The 19,108-nt window shown below is 40.1% G+C and overlaps 1 protein-coding gene and 1 long non-coding RNA gene across 2 annotated transcripts; one reads left to right on the forward strand and one right to left on the reverse strand.

Annotated features, from left to right (window-relative positions):
• Window positions 1–7,162: 7,162 nt before the first annotated feature.
• LOC127792543 (protein TORNADO 1) lies at window positions 7,163–11,565 on the reverse strand. Its single transcript, XM_052323069.1, has 2 exons — window positions 8,770–11,565; window positions 7,163–8,554 (listed from the first exon to the last, which is right to left on the reverse strand). Exons 1-2 carry the CDS (start codon window positions 11,563–11,565, stop codon window positions 7,163–7,165), a joined length of 4,188 nt encoding a protein of 1,395 aa, XP_052179029.1.
• On the forward strand, window positions 11,448–12,535 carry LOC127792544 (uncharacterized). The gene is made up of 3 exons (XR_008021156.1): window positions 11,448–11,582; window positions 11,673–11,927; window positions 12,089–12,535. It is a non-coding gene; the product is annotated as an uncharacterized LOC127792544 (long non-coding RNA).
• The last annotated feature ends 6,573 nt before the right edge of the window (window positions 12,536–19,108 follow it).

Below are 19,108 nucleotides of genomic sequence, written 5' to 3' on the forward strand. Positions count from 1 at the left end.
TAAGTGAAGCTTCAAACGACAACGTTTTTGGCAAAGGCAGGAAGGCCTTTTGGCAACCCCTATGGCTGCCCAAAACGGCAGCATTTTGGGCCCTGGGTAGAGGGCCAAAACTGCAACCGCCTTGTCGTTTCAATTAGCGTGCTTATCTTTGTCTTTTATCCTGCCTCTTTCCCGATCGTCGATGCTCTGCACAGTCCTTTATACGACACGATCTCCACCGCTTGAGTCTCCTTTATATCAGCTACAGTCACCTCGGGATGAGAAGTGGGACGGCCTTCGATTATCCGCTGCAATTAGGGTTTGTTTGATCATTCTCTTTCTCTCATTCTCTCTGTATAGATGTTTTGTTTTTGTTTTGTTCTCTGAGTTGTAAGCCTCTAACCTTAGATTGTGGTTATGGGGCTAAGTTAATTTTTGAGAGATTTGTTTGTACAGTGAGATGAGAGAATGGTTTTTTGTTTGTAATCGGTGGCTGTAAATTTTCATCCCTATAGTGCAGTGAACTCCCTTTACCGGAGCTCAACGTGGACGTAACCCTCTTTAACGGGTGAACCACGGTAAACTCTTGATGTTTGTGTTTTTTATTCCGTTTATGTTTGTGTATGATTCAGTCGATTCATTTGTGTAAGAAATCGATCAGTTTTTTTATTTGAGTTTAAAGGGGTTGATTAGGGTTGAGTTTTCGGCTCATCCCAACAGTGGTATCAGAGCCTTTATACTCGCAGTACCTACGACTGAGTTTTGTCTCAGTTAGGGTTTACTGGTGTGGTGTCATTTTTCGGGGGTTCCTAGGGTTTACTGAAAGTCTCTCGTCGGTCTATTATTTTGCTGAGTGAGTCTGATCAGTGTCTAGGGTTTCCTAGGGTACCTTCGTGCAAGGCTAATATGACATCAACCCGATTTGAAATCGATACATTCGATGGTAAAAGCGATTTCGATAGTTTGAACAAAAAGATGAGAGTCTTGCTCTCTCATCGTAAAGGGCTTATTGCACTTGAATCCAACGAAGAGAAATGGACAGCAGAATAGCTCGCAAGAGCTGCTGAGGTAAGGGAAAAAGCATTCAATCTTATTTTGCTGCATCTTGGTGATAGTGTAATACGTAAAGTAGATGGCATGAATACCCCTCTTGAATTATGGAATAAACTTGATTCGTTATACTCTGTTTTATTTGCTCCAAATTTAGTTTACTTAAAGGGCATGCTATTTAACTTTAAGATGAATGTTTCTAAATCTATGGATGAAAATATAGATGAATTTACCAAACTTAGTTTATTGTTAAGAGGAACTGATCAAGCCCTTGGTGATACCAGTGAGGCTATCATTTTAAATTCTCTGCCAGATGAATATAATGTGGTTAAACATGCTTTGCAATATATTGGTCTTGTGTCTAGTTTAAACCTTGTTATTTCCGGAATTAAGGCAAGAGAATTAGAATTAAATGCCTCTAAGAAACCAACTAACAACTTGTTTGTTAAAGATAAACCTGATAAGAGGAATAACATAGGAAATAGTAACCAAATTGTGGGTTCAGGTTTTAAGGGTAAGGGTAAAAAGGGTAAGCAAAAGGCCCAAATGAAAATGCTACCATTGTGAGAAGGAGGGTCACATAAAGAAATATTGTTATGACTTGCTAAAGAAACAAAAACAAGGGGGGATGCATCGGTAGCTGCAAGCAGCTCCAATAACCTAGCTGAAGTTTTTACTGTTTCTAGTTAAACTGTTACTAATGAATAGATTATGGACTCTGGTTGTTCATTTCACATGTGCCCAAACATTGAGTGGTTTCAAAATTTTAGTAACAGAGAAACAGAAAACTGTTTATATGGGTAACAATCAAACTTGTTGTGTTCAAGACATGGGTGATATATCTTTTAAAGTGCATGATAACAAAATTAAGATTCTCACTAATGTTAGATACGTGCCTGGATTAAAAAGAAATCTCATATCTCTTGGAACCTTAGATGAATTAGGTTATTCTTATAAAGCAGAAAATGGGAATATGCATGTCTTTAAGGATAAACACCTAATTCTCACTGGTTCTAAAAAACATGACCTATATGTTTTAAATGGTTATTCATTACTCCCTGTTAATTTTTCAACTGCATGCATGGCTAAAGCTGATAAGACAGATATCTGGCACTTGAGACTTGGTCAAATGAGCTAGAAAGGTCTGAAGGCTCTGTCAAACCAAGGTTACCTTGGTCTAGTGCCTACAGATCCTCTAAACTTTTGTGAGTCATGCATCCTAAGCAAGCAACACAGGATGAGTTTCCATAAAGGAACTCACCTGGCGAAGGTATGCTTAGAATATGTGCATGCTGATTTGTGGGGTCCCTCTCAAAAGCCTACTCTCGATAGGAACAGATACTTTCTATCCATTGTGGATGACTTTACAAGGAAGGTTTGGGTTTTTCCTCTTAGAACTAAGAATTAGACTTTAGACAAATTTAAAACATGAAAAGCTTTAGTAGAAAACCAATTTGACAAGAGGGTTAAAACCCTAAGAACTAACAATGGGTTAGAATTATGTAATAGAGACTTTGATGAGTTCTGTGACTCTCATGGCATTGTTAGGCATAAAATCGTGAGAAACACACCCCAACAGAATGTGGTGGCTGAGAGAATGAACAGGACCTTGTTAGAAAAGGTTAGATGCCTTCTTTTTACAGCTGGCCTGCCTAAAACATTTTGGGGAGAAGCTCTCTCCACTGCTGCCCATTTAATAAATCGTAGCCCTTCCACTGTGTTAAACTTAAAGTGTCCTGAGAAAAATAGACAGGCAAAAAATTAAATTTCAATTATCTCAAGGTTTTTGGTTGTGAGGCATACGCCCTACCAATCAGTGGATAAATTTGATCCTAGATCCATCAAATGTGTTTTTGTGGGGTACCAAGATGGTACAAAGGGATATAGATTGTGGGATAGGAGTTCAGGTGGAGTTAAGATAATAATAAGTAGAGATGTAATATTCAATGAATCTATCTTCCCTTGTAAATTAGAAAATTTGGAAGACTATCACACACCTAGCACCCCTAGATAACTTCCCTATAATTGGTAATACCCCCAATGAGGCGGAGCAACCGGCAGATATTCCTGATCTGCCGGCTACTTCCTCCTCAGATGTTTCAAACCCTGAAGTTGACCTACCATCTGATCATAAAAGTGATCATGAGAAGCCATCTGTAGCTCCTGAAGGTGAGGAAGAGCAATATGACTCTCCTCACCAGAACCTAAGGGACTACCAGCTGGCAAGGGACAGAAGCATGAGGACTATAAGGCCTCCTGCAAGATATTCTTACTCAGATTTAGTTTATTGTGCCCTAATGGCAAGTTTGGAGATGAGGAGTAGTGACCCTACCTCCTATGAAGAGGCTGTCAGCTCCCATGACTGTTTAAAATGATAGCAAGCTATGGACGAAGAGATGAACTCTTTGATGACCAACAACACTTGGAAATTGGTCCCAAGACCTCAGAAGCAGAAGCTGGTAAAATGTAAGTGGATGTTCAAAGTTAAAGAAGGTATGTTGCCCTTTGATCCCTTAAGGTTTAAAGCTAGATTAGTAGCTAAAGGGTTTACCCAGAGGGAAGGCATTGATTATACTGAAATATTTTCTCCTGTTGTTAAATTTAAAACTATTCGAATGATGCTTGCAATAGTTGTTAAGTATAATTTAGAATTAGAATAGCTGGATGTTAAAACTGCTTTCTTACATGGAGACTTAGAAGAACTAATTTATATGGATCAGCCAGTAGGTTATGTTAACAAGAAACATCCTGATAATGTTTGTTTATTAAAGAAGTCCTTGTAGGGGTTAAAACAATCTCCACGTTAATGGTATAAAAAATTTGACAATTTTGCAACTGGGATTGGTTTTATCAGAAGTGAATATGATAAGTGCTTCTACTTTATGTTATCTGATACTCCTGTTTATTTGTTGTTGTATGTTGATGACATTTTATTAATTAGCAAATCTAAGTCTAAAATTTGCAGAGTTAAAATCTCTGTTAAATACCAACTTTGAAAGACTTAGGACCTGCTAGAAGAATTTTAGGAATGATTATTGAAAGGGATAGAGTAATTCTTGTCTGAAAATTCATCAACACGATTATTTGTTAAAATTTGTTCAAAAGTTTGGCATGTCTGATTGTAAACCAATAAATGTTTACTTGGCTGGTCACTTCATTTTATCTAAAAAACAGTGTCCAATATCTGAATCTGAAATGCTTAAAATGGAAAAAATCCCATATGCTAATGTCATTGGAACCATAATGTACTCAATGATTAATACTAGGCCTGATTTAGCATTTTCAATTTCTCTACTTAGTAGATTCATGTCTAACCCTGGTAAAATTCATTGAGAAGCTTTAAAGTATGTGTTAAGGTACATTAATGGCTCTGCTGATATTGGGTTAATTTATAAAAGGAATTGTGATGTTTTTAACCTTGTTGGATATGTGGACTCTGACTTTGCTGGTGACAGGGACTCTCGAAAATCTACAACTTCTTTCTTCTTTACTTTAGGAGGCAATTGCATCAGTTGGAAGTCTCAGTTGCAGCCTCTGGTTGCACTGTCTTCCACTGAGGCAGAATATGTGGCTGTCATTGATGCCTTTAAAGAAGCCATCTGGCTCCAAAGTTTGTTAAAAGAGATTCATATGTTACAAGGTAAGGTTGTAGTATTTTCTGATAGTCAAAGTGCCATACATTTATGTAAGAACCCTGTATATCATGAGAGAACCAAATATGTAGATGTAAAGTTTCATTTTGTAAGGGACCAAGTAGGCCAAGGAAAGTGTAATTATTCAAAAGGTCCCAACAGAAAACAACCCAACTGATATGGGAACAAAAATTGTGACTGCAGCAAAGTTCAAACATTGTTTGGACTTGCTGCATGTCACAGTTGGTTGAAAAACCAAACAACCTGAGTAATGATGGCATAGGTTGTAGCTTGCTGCACTGTTAGTGGATTGTCCCTTAATGATTGAAGCTTCAAGATGGAGATTGTTGTTTTAAGTGAAGCTTCAAACAGCAGCGTTTTTGGCAAAGGCAGGAAGGCCTTTCGGCAACCCTTATGGCTGCCCAAAACGGCAGCGTTTTGGGCCCTGGGTGGAGGGCCAAAACGACAACCGCCTTGTCCGTTTCAATTGGCGTGCTTATCTTTGTCTTTTAGCCTGCCTCTTCACCGATCGTTAATGTCTGCACACTCATTTATACGACGCGATCTTCATCGCTCGAGTCTCCTTTATATCAGCTACAGTCACCTCAGGATGAGAAGTGGAACGGCCTTCGATTATCCGTTGCAAATAGGGTTTGTTTGATCATTCTCTTTCTCTCATTCTCTCTATATAGATGTTTTGTTTTTGTTTTGTTCTCTGAGTTGTAAGCCTCTGACCTTAGATTGTGGTTATGGGGCTGTAACATCCCATTCGAGCGATAGGAAGATCCGGAACAACTTATCCTGATGGGCCTACACGAACTTCCCAGGGGGTCACCCATCCCTGGATTACCCCAGGTCAAGCACGCTTAACTTGGGAGTTCTTTGCCAACATTCAGCCCAAAAGGTATCCAGCTGGTGTTGTTTCCTTTCTTACACTATCCTCGATATATACTAACTTCTCTAGGCTCTCGGGGCATTATATTCTCCTCCCCTTAAGCACATGACGTCCTCGTCATGCGACCTTACAACCGGTCCCAGATCTCCCCCTGATGCATGGCCAATGTGGGATTCGCCTAAGGTGCCTACACGCACCCTCCATCAGGGACTCAGCGTTCTCGCTGAGGTTTGCCCTACCACCGCGCTCAGAGGTTCAGGGGTCGGCTCTGATACCACCTGTAACATCCCGTTCGAGCGATATGAAGATCCGGAACAACTTATCCTGATGGGTCTACACGAACTTCCCAAGGGGTCACCCATCCCTAGATTACCTCAGGTCAAGCACGCTTAACTTGGGAGTTCTTTGCCAACATTCAGCCCAAAAGATATCTAGCTGGTGTTGTTTCCTTCCTTACACTATCCTCGATATATACTAACTTCTCTGGGCTCTCGGGGCATTACAGGGGCTGAGTTAATTTTTGAGAGATTTGTTTGTACAATGAGATGAGAGAATGGTTTTTTGTTTGTAATCGGTGGCTGTAAATTTTCATCCCTATAGTGCAGTGAACTCTCTTTGTCGGAACTCAACGTGGACTAGCCCTATTTAACGGGTGAATCACGGTAAACTCTTAGTGTTTGCGTTTTTTATTCCGTTTATGTTTGTGTATGATTCAGTTGATTCATTTGTGTAAAAAATCGGTCAGTTTTTTATTTGAGTTTAAAAGGGTTGATTAGGGTTGAGTTTTCGACTCATCCCAACAATAAACTATAATAGTTTCATCATCAAAGCATCACCAAAATCAAAAACAACAATTACGAGTTATTTGTTATAACAAAAATACCTTTTTCTATGTTTATTACTCCCATAAATTTTTATTTCTTTCGCAAGTTTCATATTTCTCACTTGATAAATTTATGAGATTTATCTAAATTACACTAGTCACCTTTATATTTCCAAAAGTGGCATCGATATCCCTTCTTGCTAACAAATCAAGTAAGTTGACAATTTTGTCTTTTTACTTAAATTATTTTTCTCCCTTTCTATCTCTTATTTGTTCTTTTTTTCTCTTTCCTCTCCAACATGCTAATTCCAACATCATTTCGTTTGCAGCATTCTCTTTTTCTCCCCTCCTCATTTTTCTTCATATCTCATCTCTTTACTGATATCTTATCAGCCATCAACAATTGTGATAGGGGTTTATCCAAAAACTCCCATCACGATCGATTGGATTTTTGAAAAAACCTAAATTGGTGGCTATCATTAGGGAAACCCTAGTCAATTATTAGGTTTGAACCCAAAATAATCTGGGTTTGATCCAATCCAAAAATCTAAAATCTGGATCTGAATCGAACCCAAATTGATTTGAGGATTTGATTTGAACCTAAATAAAATCTCTCTTTCACTCTCTTCAATGATCGGCGATGGGAAAGAAACCCCTCACCAATCGATAGTGGTCATGTTATTAATTGTGTGATGCATGATACTAATCAGTTTGAACAAACTTGATTTGGGATGGTTGATTGAATTGAATGAATGGCTTCCCTATACATCCCTCAGACTCAGATCAGATTGGCACCTCAAAAACTTCATTTGCCCTGGTGTACATGTGCCTCCTACAGATCCAGGCAATCTGGCCACTGTCTCTGTACCTCACTCTCCACAACCCAAACTTCTCGGCTATGTCTTTCCCTGAGGAACACCCCCGGCTCCTTAAGAAATCAACAACCCATTGCTGAGCTGCTTGTTGATCCTGTCGAATGTCCCTTGAACCCCCCCTGCTCCTACTGCTTCCCACTGCGCGCCCAACAGATGCAGCCCCGATAGCCCCTGCTGCAACTGCGCCTGCGCCATATAGAAGCGAAGAGTCGGCCAGGCGAGCAACTTCCCTGCCCAAATCCGGTATCATTTCCCCCATTCCAACTGCCAAATGAGCTCCTATCTTGAGAGCAAATGTCAATAGTGTCATGAATTTCTTGGTGTATGGAGCCAAGCACTTTACTGTGGTGTTGTCAACCTGCATCATTTCGCAGCCTAGCTGATCCTCTACCACATGCATTTCTTGCCGGAATTCACATAACATGTGCAGCCGCACTGCAGTCATGCCGGAGATCATGCTCGTGACCAGTCTTCTCGAGTAGTTCTCTGTTCTGACAAAATAGAACATGTTGGGGACCTTCCTTTCTTCGATTTGGACATTGTAGTTGACAAGGTAGTCGATCTTGCGATGAAGCTCGATTAGGAGTCTGTGTTCGTAGTACCTCAACCCCTGAATCTCTTGCTTCAGGTCCCTGATTTCTTGTTCAATGATCTTAAGCCTCTTCAAAACTTCTTCAACCCCCTTTGCAATTCCTCCGAACGATGGCTCGACTTGTCCTTCACCAGTAGCAGACTGTGTGTTGTCCACTTCATTGGGGTTATTTTCTGGGGGGACTTGCAATTCCATAGCCAGGTTGTACAAATCATGATATCTTCGATGCAGTACTTCTCTCAAGTCATCATCCGACAGGAGGTCTCTGGTAAAATCGAACCCTGCTGTCAGAATAGGCCTGCCAGAGTCCGAGACTGAATCCCATGTGTGCTGATAATCGTATATGCCGTCTGCAGGAACCGAGAGTAGTGCCTCTTTTAGCTGTTGCAGCCCCACAAATTGTGTCTTTCTGTATCTTGGAGGTGTTAGATTTCTGATACATTCCGGCCTTAGGATGCTCTCTGTCAACATGACACCGCTGCAGAGACTTTGTATCGTCGGGATTATGATGAGTTGCTGGAGGAGTCGAAGGGTTTCTGTCAAATTATGCGTGGAGCAAGCAAGCACGTCGATGTAGTAACCCAGCTGCCCCCCAAGCTCAACTCTCACATGGATGCCATTGATGTGGATTGAGATAAGGTGCTTCTCAAGACCGTAAGTTGCCCCGTGTTGGTTCTTTAACGCCATGATCCTGTTGTGGAGATGCACCTGTTTTGCAACACAAACTTGAGAATTGTTTCTGCGAGCTTATTATAATATCAAATCGGGTGATATATAATGGTGATCAACAATGAAACAATGTCGAAAACAGCTTCCACAACGATATATAATGGTGATCTGAACAAAGCAAAAGCATCTGTTCTGTTCATATGCTCTATGTATAAGCAATTTCTAGGAACTGGAAAGGAGAGCAAGTTTCTTGCCTGTAAGCGGGGAAAGAAGCCTGGTGTGAGGAACGTTTGGCTTGAATCATGGCACTCAAGATGTCGCCCAGCATAGACACAGTCCGGTGAGCTGATCTGCCATCTCTGTGGCCTCCCCCTACCGTCTACCAGAAGGGAGGGGATTAGCAGTGGCGAATTTGGGTCCTGAGGACTTTGCTCGTAACACAGTTCCAGTTTGAGCATCATTCTCACCAGATCGCCGGCGTCCAAGTTCTCATAAACCTTTGAACCCATTCCAGGTATTGGACTCTGCAGGTTTGCTTTGAGGATCTTCTCTAGTTCTGGTCTGCTTATAAACCCATTGTTCTCTGCCGAGCTTTGCTTTCGAGCATCTAGTCTCGCTAGCTGGCCGAGCACCTCGCTGCAAAACCACTCGCAATCCAAGATCAGAAAGCCTAGTTCCTCAAAGTATATCACCTCGCCTACATGATGGAGGCAATTAGCAATTGCTCGCCTCCTCATCTCCACCTTGTGCTTGTTGCTGTTCCTTGAGCGAATTCGTAAAGCTGGGACTCTAACCTGGCATAGTTCACCAAACTCACTCCACCTCATTGCTGGCTTGTTGTACTTCTCTGATCTCCAATCCGAAAGAATCTGTATCAGATCATTGCAAATCTCGTACACCCTGGGAACTCTTTGGAGCACTGACTTGCTCGTCTTTCGGAGGTGATGGGAAAGCTTGGTCGCCGATGCTGATGATCTTGCATCAACTGTGAACACTGTTGGGTAGAACTCAACAAAGCCATGGAATTTGTCTTTTAATTTCTGGATTGAATTCACGGCAGCCTCCAGGTTCTGCGATGTTTGGTTGATTTTGTCGGCGTGAGTGAGCACTACAGTTACGTTTGGTAGCATGCACTGTTGGACTGATCTTCTTGAATTGGAAACTATGAACCTAAGCCAATATTGGAGGTCATGTTCGATTTCAGCTGGGGCTTTGGGTTCTCTGTTGTTGGGTTTTCTGAATAAACTGGATATGATCAGGAACAGCGATGCACTGCCTTGCCCTGGGAACATGAGATCGTGGAGGGAATACAACTCATGCTGCCCGGCAAGGTTCCATATCGAGATCTTTGTTCCGTCTTTGTCCTTCAGGGTCTTGATTTTCATTCCTCCTGTTCTAGCAGCAGCAGCAGCCTGCTCAACCGGGCTCACTAAAGCTCTTACTTGATCCATGTAGGGTGGTAGCTTTGAAGAAGAGAAATTCTGGGCTATGGAATTGCACAATGTAGTTTTACCTGCAAATTCTTGGCCACAGAAGAAGACTCGGCAGCTCTTGGGCTCCACCATTGCCATGTCCTTGAGAAAATCTGTTTCTGTACCTATTTCGGGTTCAGGCTCTGCCCTCGCATTCTGACCCAGCTTCTGATAAACCCCTTGGGTCTTCCCTGAATTCTGGAGCGGCGTTCTTGTTAGATCCAGTTCCTCAAGCCAAGGATTGAGCTGCACTGTCTCCATTATGGCCCCAAGCACCAACTCACCATCCACTCCCTTGCAGCCCTGCAAAGACAAGCTCCTTAAGCTGGCATTCCTCTCCAGGCTCCTGAAAATTTTGACAAAGTCATCCGGCCTTAAACTTTCATCGTCCAGAATGCCCAACTTTGCCACGCTTTGATTCGTGGACAGCATCCGAATGATGGCTGCAAGCCCATCTCTTCCTATCTTAGTCCTTCCCCCACCAAAAGTCACTGACTTGAGTGTTGAGTTTGCCTGCATTTGCAGGCTGGAGAACCTGCTCAAGGGGCAGAGCAAATGCTCTACGCCAATCCCACCGAACCAGTTTCCATGGAGGTACAGGCTTTCCAGGCTCTGGTTCTTGAAGAGTCCTGCGGCAACATACACAACCGCCTTGTCTTTCAAACAGGTTCTCGACAGATCCACCTCTTTCAGGGTGCGGTTCTGTTCCAAAGCCCATCGAAACTCTTTAGCCCACCGCGATTTCAGTCGAACCCCAGTCATGTCCAGCGACTTCACAGTCGTATTCAGCCCCAGAGCACAGGCAACTCTGCATGACCCTGCCACATCAAGCTGCTGGTACACCCGGAGAGTGCTCTTCTCAGGCACAAACTCAACTACTTTGGAGCTCTTTCCGCTCCAAACATTCACTTCCATGGTCCTGTTCCTTGCCAAAACTGCAGACACTAGTGGGGTTGCAGCTATGGAACTCGAATCATCCATAATTGTCAGCAACTTCAATGCTGTATTCACTTCAATCATCCTCGACATCTCCTCTGCTCCCTTGGACCCAATCGAGTCCTCCCATATCTGCAGCTCTTCCAAGCTGTTGTTCACCATGAGAGCCGAAGCAAGCAAGCCAGCTCCAACCGACCCTATTCCCGACTCCGAGATCAACATCTCTTTCACCACCCCATTCCTCTTCACCATCTCTGATAGCTCCAGCAAGCATTCCTTGTTGAACCCATTTCTCCTGAAAACAAGCTGCTTGATGTTGTTTGCCTGATCGTCCAGCAGAACACCAAGATTCTGCAGCTGCCGCAGCTCCCACTTAACCTCGTGAAACTCCACGCTCCTCAGGGAAGATTTGATGTTCTTGGCTTTGGATGATCCCAAGGCCACTAGAAAGTGCGACAGGATTGAATGATTGTCCTTCTTGGAGATGTCTATGCGCATGGAATCCTCGGTTTCCTGGTGGCAGCCTGAAGTTGGCTGAGACAGACAGAAGGAGATGCTGTGAAGGTTGAGGAGGCCTTCTTCCGATTCAATTGCATTCAGAACCCATTGGAGATCATCTCTAAAGCTGTGGTTTTCCGACATGGTTAAGGATGAAGATGGTGAGGTTCCAATTATTGTAATTCTTGTTTGATTGATTCATCAATTATATATCGATATATACATACATATATATATATGAGGTGTCACAGTGAGTAAAGGAGCAGACTTTTGTTGCCTTTCGGCGGAAATGGAATGCCTTGTCTTGACGAAAAGGGATATATATGTGCTTGTGTGTCTGCAAAGAGCATTTCCCTTTTATGGGGTGTTGCACTGCCATTGAAGCACTGGGAATCCAGTACAGCAAAAGGAGGAATAAAAGGGAGCGGAATCGGGGGGACAAATTGCCCTACATTTAGGGGGAGCGGTGTTTGGATAAGAGTGCGAGTGCACCCCATTTAACTGAGGTAAGTTTACCCACCATCATCCACCGTTAGCTTGAAGGCTGTGAACAGAGTTATTGGAAAATTGAAAAAAAAATATTTAATTGATTTTACGCAGCCCAATGTAGCAGCCCGCCCGCCCAAACACTTCTTCTCTCACTCTCTCTCACTCACTATCTTTCCAGCAGGCAGCAGTTCTCTCTCCCCAGCAACGGCCTTCCATTTTCGGCGCCCGTCCGGCAGCACTCTCCACTCTCTCTCTCTCTCTCTCCGTCCCCTCTAGCAGCGGCCGCGACGTCCCCTCCACCTCCTGCGTCCCCTCCAACAGCGGTCGCGGCGTCCCCTCCACCTCCGATGTCCTCTCTCTCCGACATGTCATCCGCCTACAGCGACCCTCCTCTCTCTCCGACGTACAGCAACGGCCCTCTACTCCGTCCGGCGTCCCCTCCAGCAGTGACCGTAGTCCTCCGGCGTCCTCTCTCTTTCCGGCGTGAAATAGTGGCATACAGTTTTAGGCGGTGTAATTTCAACAACAGTGTATCATAAATTATGATTTGTTTATATCTTAAAATCTTTTTAGTACTTAAACTAAACAAATTCATAAAACTGTATATCATCATTTGGACACTATAAAACTCAAATAAAACCTTTTTTGCTGAAAAATATTATTGGATAAATAATAAACATTATATGTAATAATATATGATAAATATTATATAATTTAATATTATTACAGGATATGATTTTATTTTAATCTTTTGTAAGATAAATTGTAATGGAGATATAAAAGTTATATTTTCAACATTTATTACAGTCAAAGTATATTCTCTCTCTCTTTTTCACGTATTATAGTGATATCTTATAACATTGTTATATAATAAAAAAAAATTAAACAGATGAATAAAAAATAAAACACGTATATTACTTTTAATAATAAAAAATTACTTAAAAAATATATATTTGCATAAAATTACTTCACGACCAAATATGATATTAATAATTAAATAGAGTTAAACAATTAAATCATAGGGCTGTATATTATATACCCATTCCAAAGAATAAATTCTTTACCTAATAGAGTTAAAGAAATATAAGTATTTTTTAAGAAATATTTTTATTACTTTGGAAGATACAGGAGTTGGTGGGCTTGTTGAGGGGTCTGAGACCCCGGATGGTGGGTGCAAAGAACAAACAGAAGCTATGGTAGAAGAATGGAGCTTTGGAAAAAGAAAGAAAATGAAAATGAGAGACACCACTGTTGGAGGAGGAGTCGCCGGAAAGAATGGAGAGAGACTCTGGGAATGGGAGAGTGAGAGAGGGAGAGAATGAGAGAAGGAATGAGAGGAGAAGAAATGTGTCAACTTACATTGGGCCACGTGCAATTCCATTTGTCTCACTCCTCTCTCTCTGTGTTTAATGGGGTGCACAAAATTGCACTCGTTTGAATAATGAGAGAAATGACCTCTTTTTCTATGGCCTCACTAGGATATATTTTGGCTTAATACATTTTTTCGTCCTTAAACTAATCAAAAAAATGGCTTTAAGGACCTCTACTAAAAAGTGCTCACTATTCATCATTAAATTAAATTAATTTATATACTTTTCATCCCTAACTTAACCGTCGTTAAAAGAGACATTAAATTGGGCTTGTCAGCACTGCCACATCACTCTATTATCTTTGTTAGCATTGCCACATCACCACATATATATACACATATACATATATATATATATATATATACAGCACACCAGTCATGGCGACGCTGGGGGTCAAGGAACCCAAGGTTCCTTGTCGGGGGCCATGGCTGCAGCCATGGTTGGGCTTCTCGACCATGGCCGCTAGCTATTGGGGGTTGAGGAACCCCCGAACCTTGGTCACCGACCGCTAGGGGTCGGGGAACAGATCTGGGCAAGATAGAGAGAGAGAGGGTGTAAAGGATTCAGCGTTGGATTTTTAATCTTTCTGATGGCGCTGGTCATTGTTGTGCGTGTTGCGTATAAGGATTTTGTTCCCATCGTTTGCGTTCTCGCGGCTAGAGAATAGATCCAAGGTTGATTTTTCAATTTTTGACTTTCCCACCCACACGAGTTTGAATATGCGGACGTATTTCTACGTTTGTTCCCAAGGGGATTTCCTTATTTTGGTGGTCTATCTTAGTGATCTATTGTTGTATATATGAGAGTATTTCAAAAGGTTTTAACTCTTGAAATTAATTTTCTCCAACAGTTGGAATATTTATTAAGGCCTAACAGCTATCAATTTTATTTTTAAACACTAATAACTCTTATATTTATTTTCCTCCAACAGCTACCAGTTACAAAGGCCTTTATTATTCTCTCATTTAATCAAAAACTAGCTGTTAAAAGATATGATATTTGCCTATAAATACCTTCTTGTATTCCCTATTCTGTAGAGAACAAATGAAGTTTCTTCTCCTTGTTATTTCTATCTTCTCTTTGCTGGGTTTAATATTTTTTTGCTGTTTCTGTATCCCTCCCCAAGAGGACGAACCCGTTGAATCCTAGGGGATACCCTACCATAGGGAAATATCCTTAAGGACAGTGTCCTCACGTCTCGGGTGTTTTAATTCTATTTAGGTCTCCGTTCTATTCATTTTTCCTACAATCTTAAGGATATTATCAATGGACGGTGACTCAACTTCCGCTGTTGCTGCTGCTCCTAACACCAATACTGTTGATACAACCATTGTTCCTACTGCTCCCAATGCTTTTGCTGTTATTACAGTCCAACCAGCTATTGTCCCTACAATTCCTTATGCCAAGTTTTTTCCTGACATCTCTAAAATTGAAGTTTTTGGTGGTAAGAATTTTAAGAGATGGCAAGAAAGAATGTTTATAGTACTTGACATGCATGGAGTTGCATGGGTTCTGTCCGAACCCAAAATTGACGCAAATGCTGAAGTGTGGATGTATAGAAATAAGTTTTGCCGTCACTCTATACTTAGTACTCTTTCTAATGAATTGTTTGATGTATATTGTGGCTATAAGGAAGCAAAAGAGATATGGGCTAATATGGTCACAAAATATACAGCCGAGGATGTTGATAAGCAAAAGTTTGTGATTGGTAAATACTATCAATGGGAGATGGTGGACGACAAAAACATCAAAACTCAAATCAATGAATACCACAAACTATTGGAAGATTTGAAAGCAGAAAAAATCAATCTGCCAGAGGAATTCGTCGCTGGAATTTTGATCGAAAAACTACCCAACACATGGAATGATTACAAGCAACAACTCAAGCACAAGCAAAGGCAATTGTCCTTGGCCGACCTTATCACTCACATCATAATTGAAGATACAAATAGGAAAGAATTGCAAGCTGTCAAGGCAAAGGAAATGGCTTCCAAAGCGAATTTGGTGCAAGGTAATATGCACCAAAAGAGGTATGATAACAACTTCAATAAATCAAATAATAATAATAAGTTCTACGATTACAAGTCCAATGCAGTCAAACCCAAACCCAACAATTTTAAGAAAAAAGGAAATTGTTTTGTATGTGGAAAACCTGGCCATCATGCACCTCAATGCCGAAAAATAGTGAGAAATGACAATCCTCTTAAACCCAAGGCAAACTTGGTTGAAAGAGAAGAAGAAGTTATTGTTGCGGTTGTTTCTTAAGTCAATATGGTGACCAATAATAAAGAATGGGTTGTAGACTCTGGTGCTACTAGGCACGTATGTGCTAGTAAAGAATCCTTCTCCACCTATAAACCTGTTGAGGATGGAGAAGAAGTGGTCTACCTTGGAGATTCAAGAACTGCAAATGTTCTTGGTAAAGATGAAGTCCGTTTGAAGTTGACTTCGGGCAAAATACTGGCTTTGAGTGAAGTGCTACATGTCCCTAACATAAAGGCAAATTTGGTCTCTGTGGCTTTATTGGGAAAGTTTGGGATTAAAGTGTCATTCGAATCTGATAAGATTGTAATGACTAAAAATAATGTATTTGTGGGCAAAGAATATTGTAACCAATGACTCTTTGTACTCAATTTTTTTGAAATTATGAATGCATCTTCTTCTGCTTACTTGCTTGACTCTGTTGTTCTATGGCATGCTAGATTAGGACATGTTAATTTGTCTTATCTCAAGAAAATGCATTCACTTGGTTTAATCTCTGGTTTTAATTCCTTATACATGAAAAAATGTGAAATATGTGCTGAAGCTAAAATAACGAAGAAAACATGTGCATCTGTTAATAGAGAAACAAAGTTACTTAGTTTAATTCACACAGATTTAGGAGATTTAAAACAAACAATGACTAGAGGTGGAAAAAAATATTATGTGACTTTTATTGATGATTTTTCAAGGTATACTAGAGTTTATGTGCTTAGAAATAAAGATGAAGCTTTTAATATGCTTTTGTTATATAAAGCTGAAGTAGAAAATCATTTGAATAAGAAAATTAAAAGAGTTAGATCTGATAGAGGTGATGAATATATTTTTATGAATGATTATTGTGAAAATGAAGGAATAATTCATGAAGTTACTCTTCCTTACTCACCCGAGTCTAATGAGGTAGCAAAAAGAAAAAATAGAACATTAAAAGAAATGATGAATGCTATGTTAATAAGTTCTTCTCCTCCTGATAATTTGTGGGGGGAAGCTATTTTATCTGCATGTCATCTACAAAATAGAATTCCATATAAGAAAACTGGTAAGACACCTTATGAATTATGGAAAGGTTATGCTCCTAATTTGAGGTATCTAAAAGTGTGGGGGTGTCTTGCAAAGGTTATGCTACCGGAACTAAAAAGAGAAAAAAAGGTTCAAAAACTTCTGATTGCATGTTCATTGGCTATGCTGAAAAAAGTGCTGCATATAGATTTCTTGTTCAAAAGAGTGATGTGCTTGATTGCAACATTATTACTGAGACTAAGAATGCAGAATTCTTCGAACACATTTATCCATTATCTGAAAAGATTAGTTGTGCCCCAGTTGATAATAATACAACTGATGATAATAGAGTGGAAAAAACTCATGTTGAGGAATTGAGAATGAGTAGAAGACAAAGAAAAGAATCTTCCTTTGGAGATGATTTCTATACTTATCTTGTAGATAAAGATCCTATGACTTACTCCGAAGCTATCTCTTCTTATGATTCTTTACTTTGGAAAGAAGCCATTAAAAATGAAATTGGTTCACTTTTACAAAATCAAATCTGGGAGGTTGTTGATTTGCCTCCGGGAGCAAAACCTATTGGTTGCAAATGGATTTTTAAAAGAAAATATTTCTCTGATGGTTTTATAGATAAATATAAAGCAAGATTGGTTGCAAAAGGATTTACTCAAAAACAAAATGCTGATTATTTTGTTACTTTTGCACCTGTAGCTAGAATTTCTTCAATTCGTGTTTTAATCGCTTTGACTTCTATACATAAACTTTTTATACATCAAATGGATGTTAAAATAGCTTTTCTAAATGGTGATCTAGAAGAAGAGATATACATGGTGCAACCTGAAGGCTGTATAGCTCCTAGACAAAAAAATAAGGTATGTAAACTGAAAAAGTCCTTATATGGTCTAAAGCAAGCACCTAAACAGTGGCATGAGAAATTTGATCAAATTATTTTAAGTAATGGTTTCTCTTCAATTAGTGTTGATAAATGTGTTTATATTAAATTTTTTGACAATGAGTATGTAATCATTAGTTTATATGTGGATGATATGCATGTTTTTTGTACTGGCATGGATGTGGTGCATAGTACTAAACATCTCTTAGCTTCTAAATTTGATATGAAAGACATGGGTGAAGCTAGTGTGATATTAGGTGTTAAAATCATAAGGAGAGACAATGGTATAATGTTAACTCAAGAACATTATGTTGAGAAACTTCTCAAGAAGTTTGGTCATTTTGATGTGACACCAGTGAGTACTCCTTATGATGCTAACACTCAATTAAAGAAAAATCGAGGTGAAATTGTTGCTCAGCTTGAGTATGCTCAGATTATTGGGAGTTTGATGCATTTGATGAACTTCTCTCGGCCTGACATAGCATATGTTGTGTGTAGGTTGAGTAGATATACTCACAATCCCAATCATGAGCATTGGGCGGCAATAGTCAGAGTAATGAAATATTTGAGAGGTACCATGAATTATGGTATTATGTATAGTGGATATCCTGCTATATTGGAAGGATACAGTGATGCCAACTGGATTTCAGATTCAGACGAGACTAGATCCACTAGTGGCTATATCTTCACTCTTGGTGGTGGTGTGGTGTCTTGGAAATCAGCCAAGCAAAATATAATAGCTAGATCCATCATGGAGTCAGAATTTATAACTTTGGAATCAGCAGGAAATGAGGCTGATTGGCAGAGGAATTTTTTAATAGAAATTCCTTTGGGTATTAAACCAACACCCTCAATACCCATGCATTGTGATTGCCAAGCGACAATAGCCATTGCAAAGAACAAATCTTTCAATGGCAAAAATCGACACATTAGATTAAGACATGATGTGATAAAGCAGTTGTTAAAGGATGGAATCATATCAATTGATTATGTGAAGTCAGAGATGAATTTGACAGATCCTCTAACTAAACCACTTGGTAGAAAGATGGTATCTGAAACATCGAGGGGAATGGGACTAATGCCGGTTGAGAAATCAAAATGATGGTAACCCAACCTATGCGATTGGCGATCCCATGAATTAGGTCCATATGGATAATAACGAAGTCATTTGTGATTCTGTAGCACTACAAGATAAGTCTTTTCCTATGATGTGAGAATAGTGCTAATCTGCAATAATAGAGAGGATGAGTTAAAAGCTCTTAGTGAATTTCATATTCCTTATGGATAGTGTTCAGATTGCAGTGAACATTTGATGAAATCACCTATATGAGTATGGAGTGGGGCCGCTCCTATGAGATAATTGGCAAGATCTCTAGAGCACTCATGAATAACCAGGCGCGTGCATGGCCTATTAGCGTAAAACTGCGTAAATAGCAAGAAATTGTGGGGGTGTAATGTGATTGGTGAGATACCTAATTTACAATAAGAATCCTTGGTTCATAGAAGTTATAAAACTTCACCATTGGTCATGTAAATTAAATCTCATACTTTCTAAAATCTGGTTCATAGTCCAAAAGACACCAGATTTGAGGCATTTACACTTGTATATTTGTAACCCAGCAAAAACCTTTCTTAACTTCAATCTTTTGAAATATTTGGGGGATTGTTGTATATA

The sequence above is a fragment of the Diospyros lotus genome, chromosome 15 (genome assembly GCF_014633365.1).
Source record: "Diospyros lotus cultivar Yz01 chromosome 15, ASM1463336v1, whole genome shotgun sequence".
NCBI classification, from domain to species: Eukaryota; Viridiplantae; Streptophyta; class Magnoliopsida; order Ericales; family Ebenaceae; genus Diospyros; species Diospyros lotus.

What these genes read in the sequence shown, in the direction of transcription:
- LOC127792543 (XM_052323069.1), bottom strand. Translation starts at nt 11,565, where the DNA reads ATGTCGGAAAACCACAGCTTTAGAGATGATCTCCAATGGGTTCTGAAT. An exon ending in GCTTCTTTCCCCGCTTACAG is followed by an intron (nt 8,555 to 8,769) that starts GCAAGAAACTTG and finishes GTTGCAAAACAG; the next exon opens with GTGCATCTCCACAACAGGAT.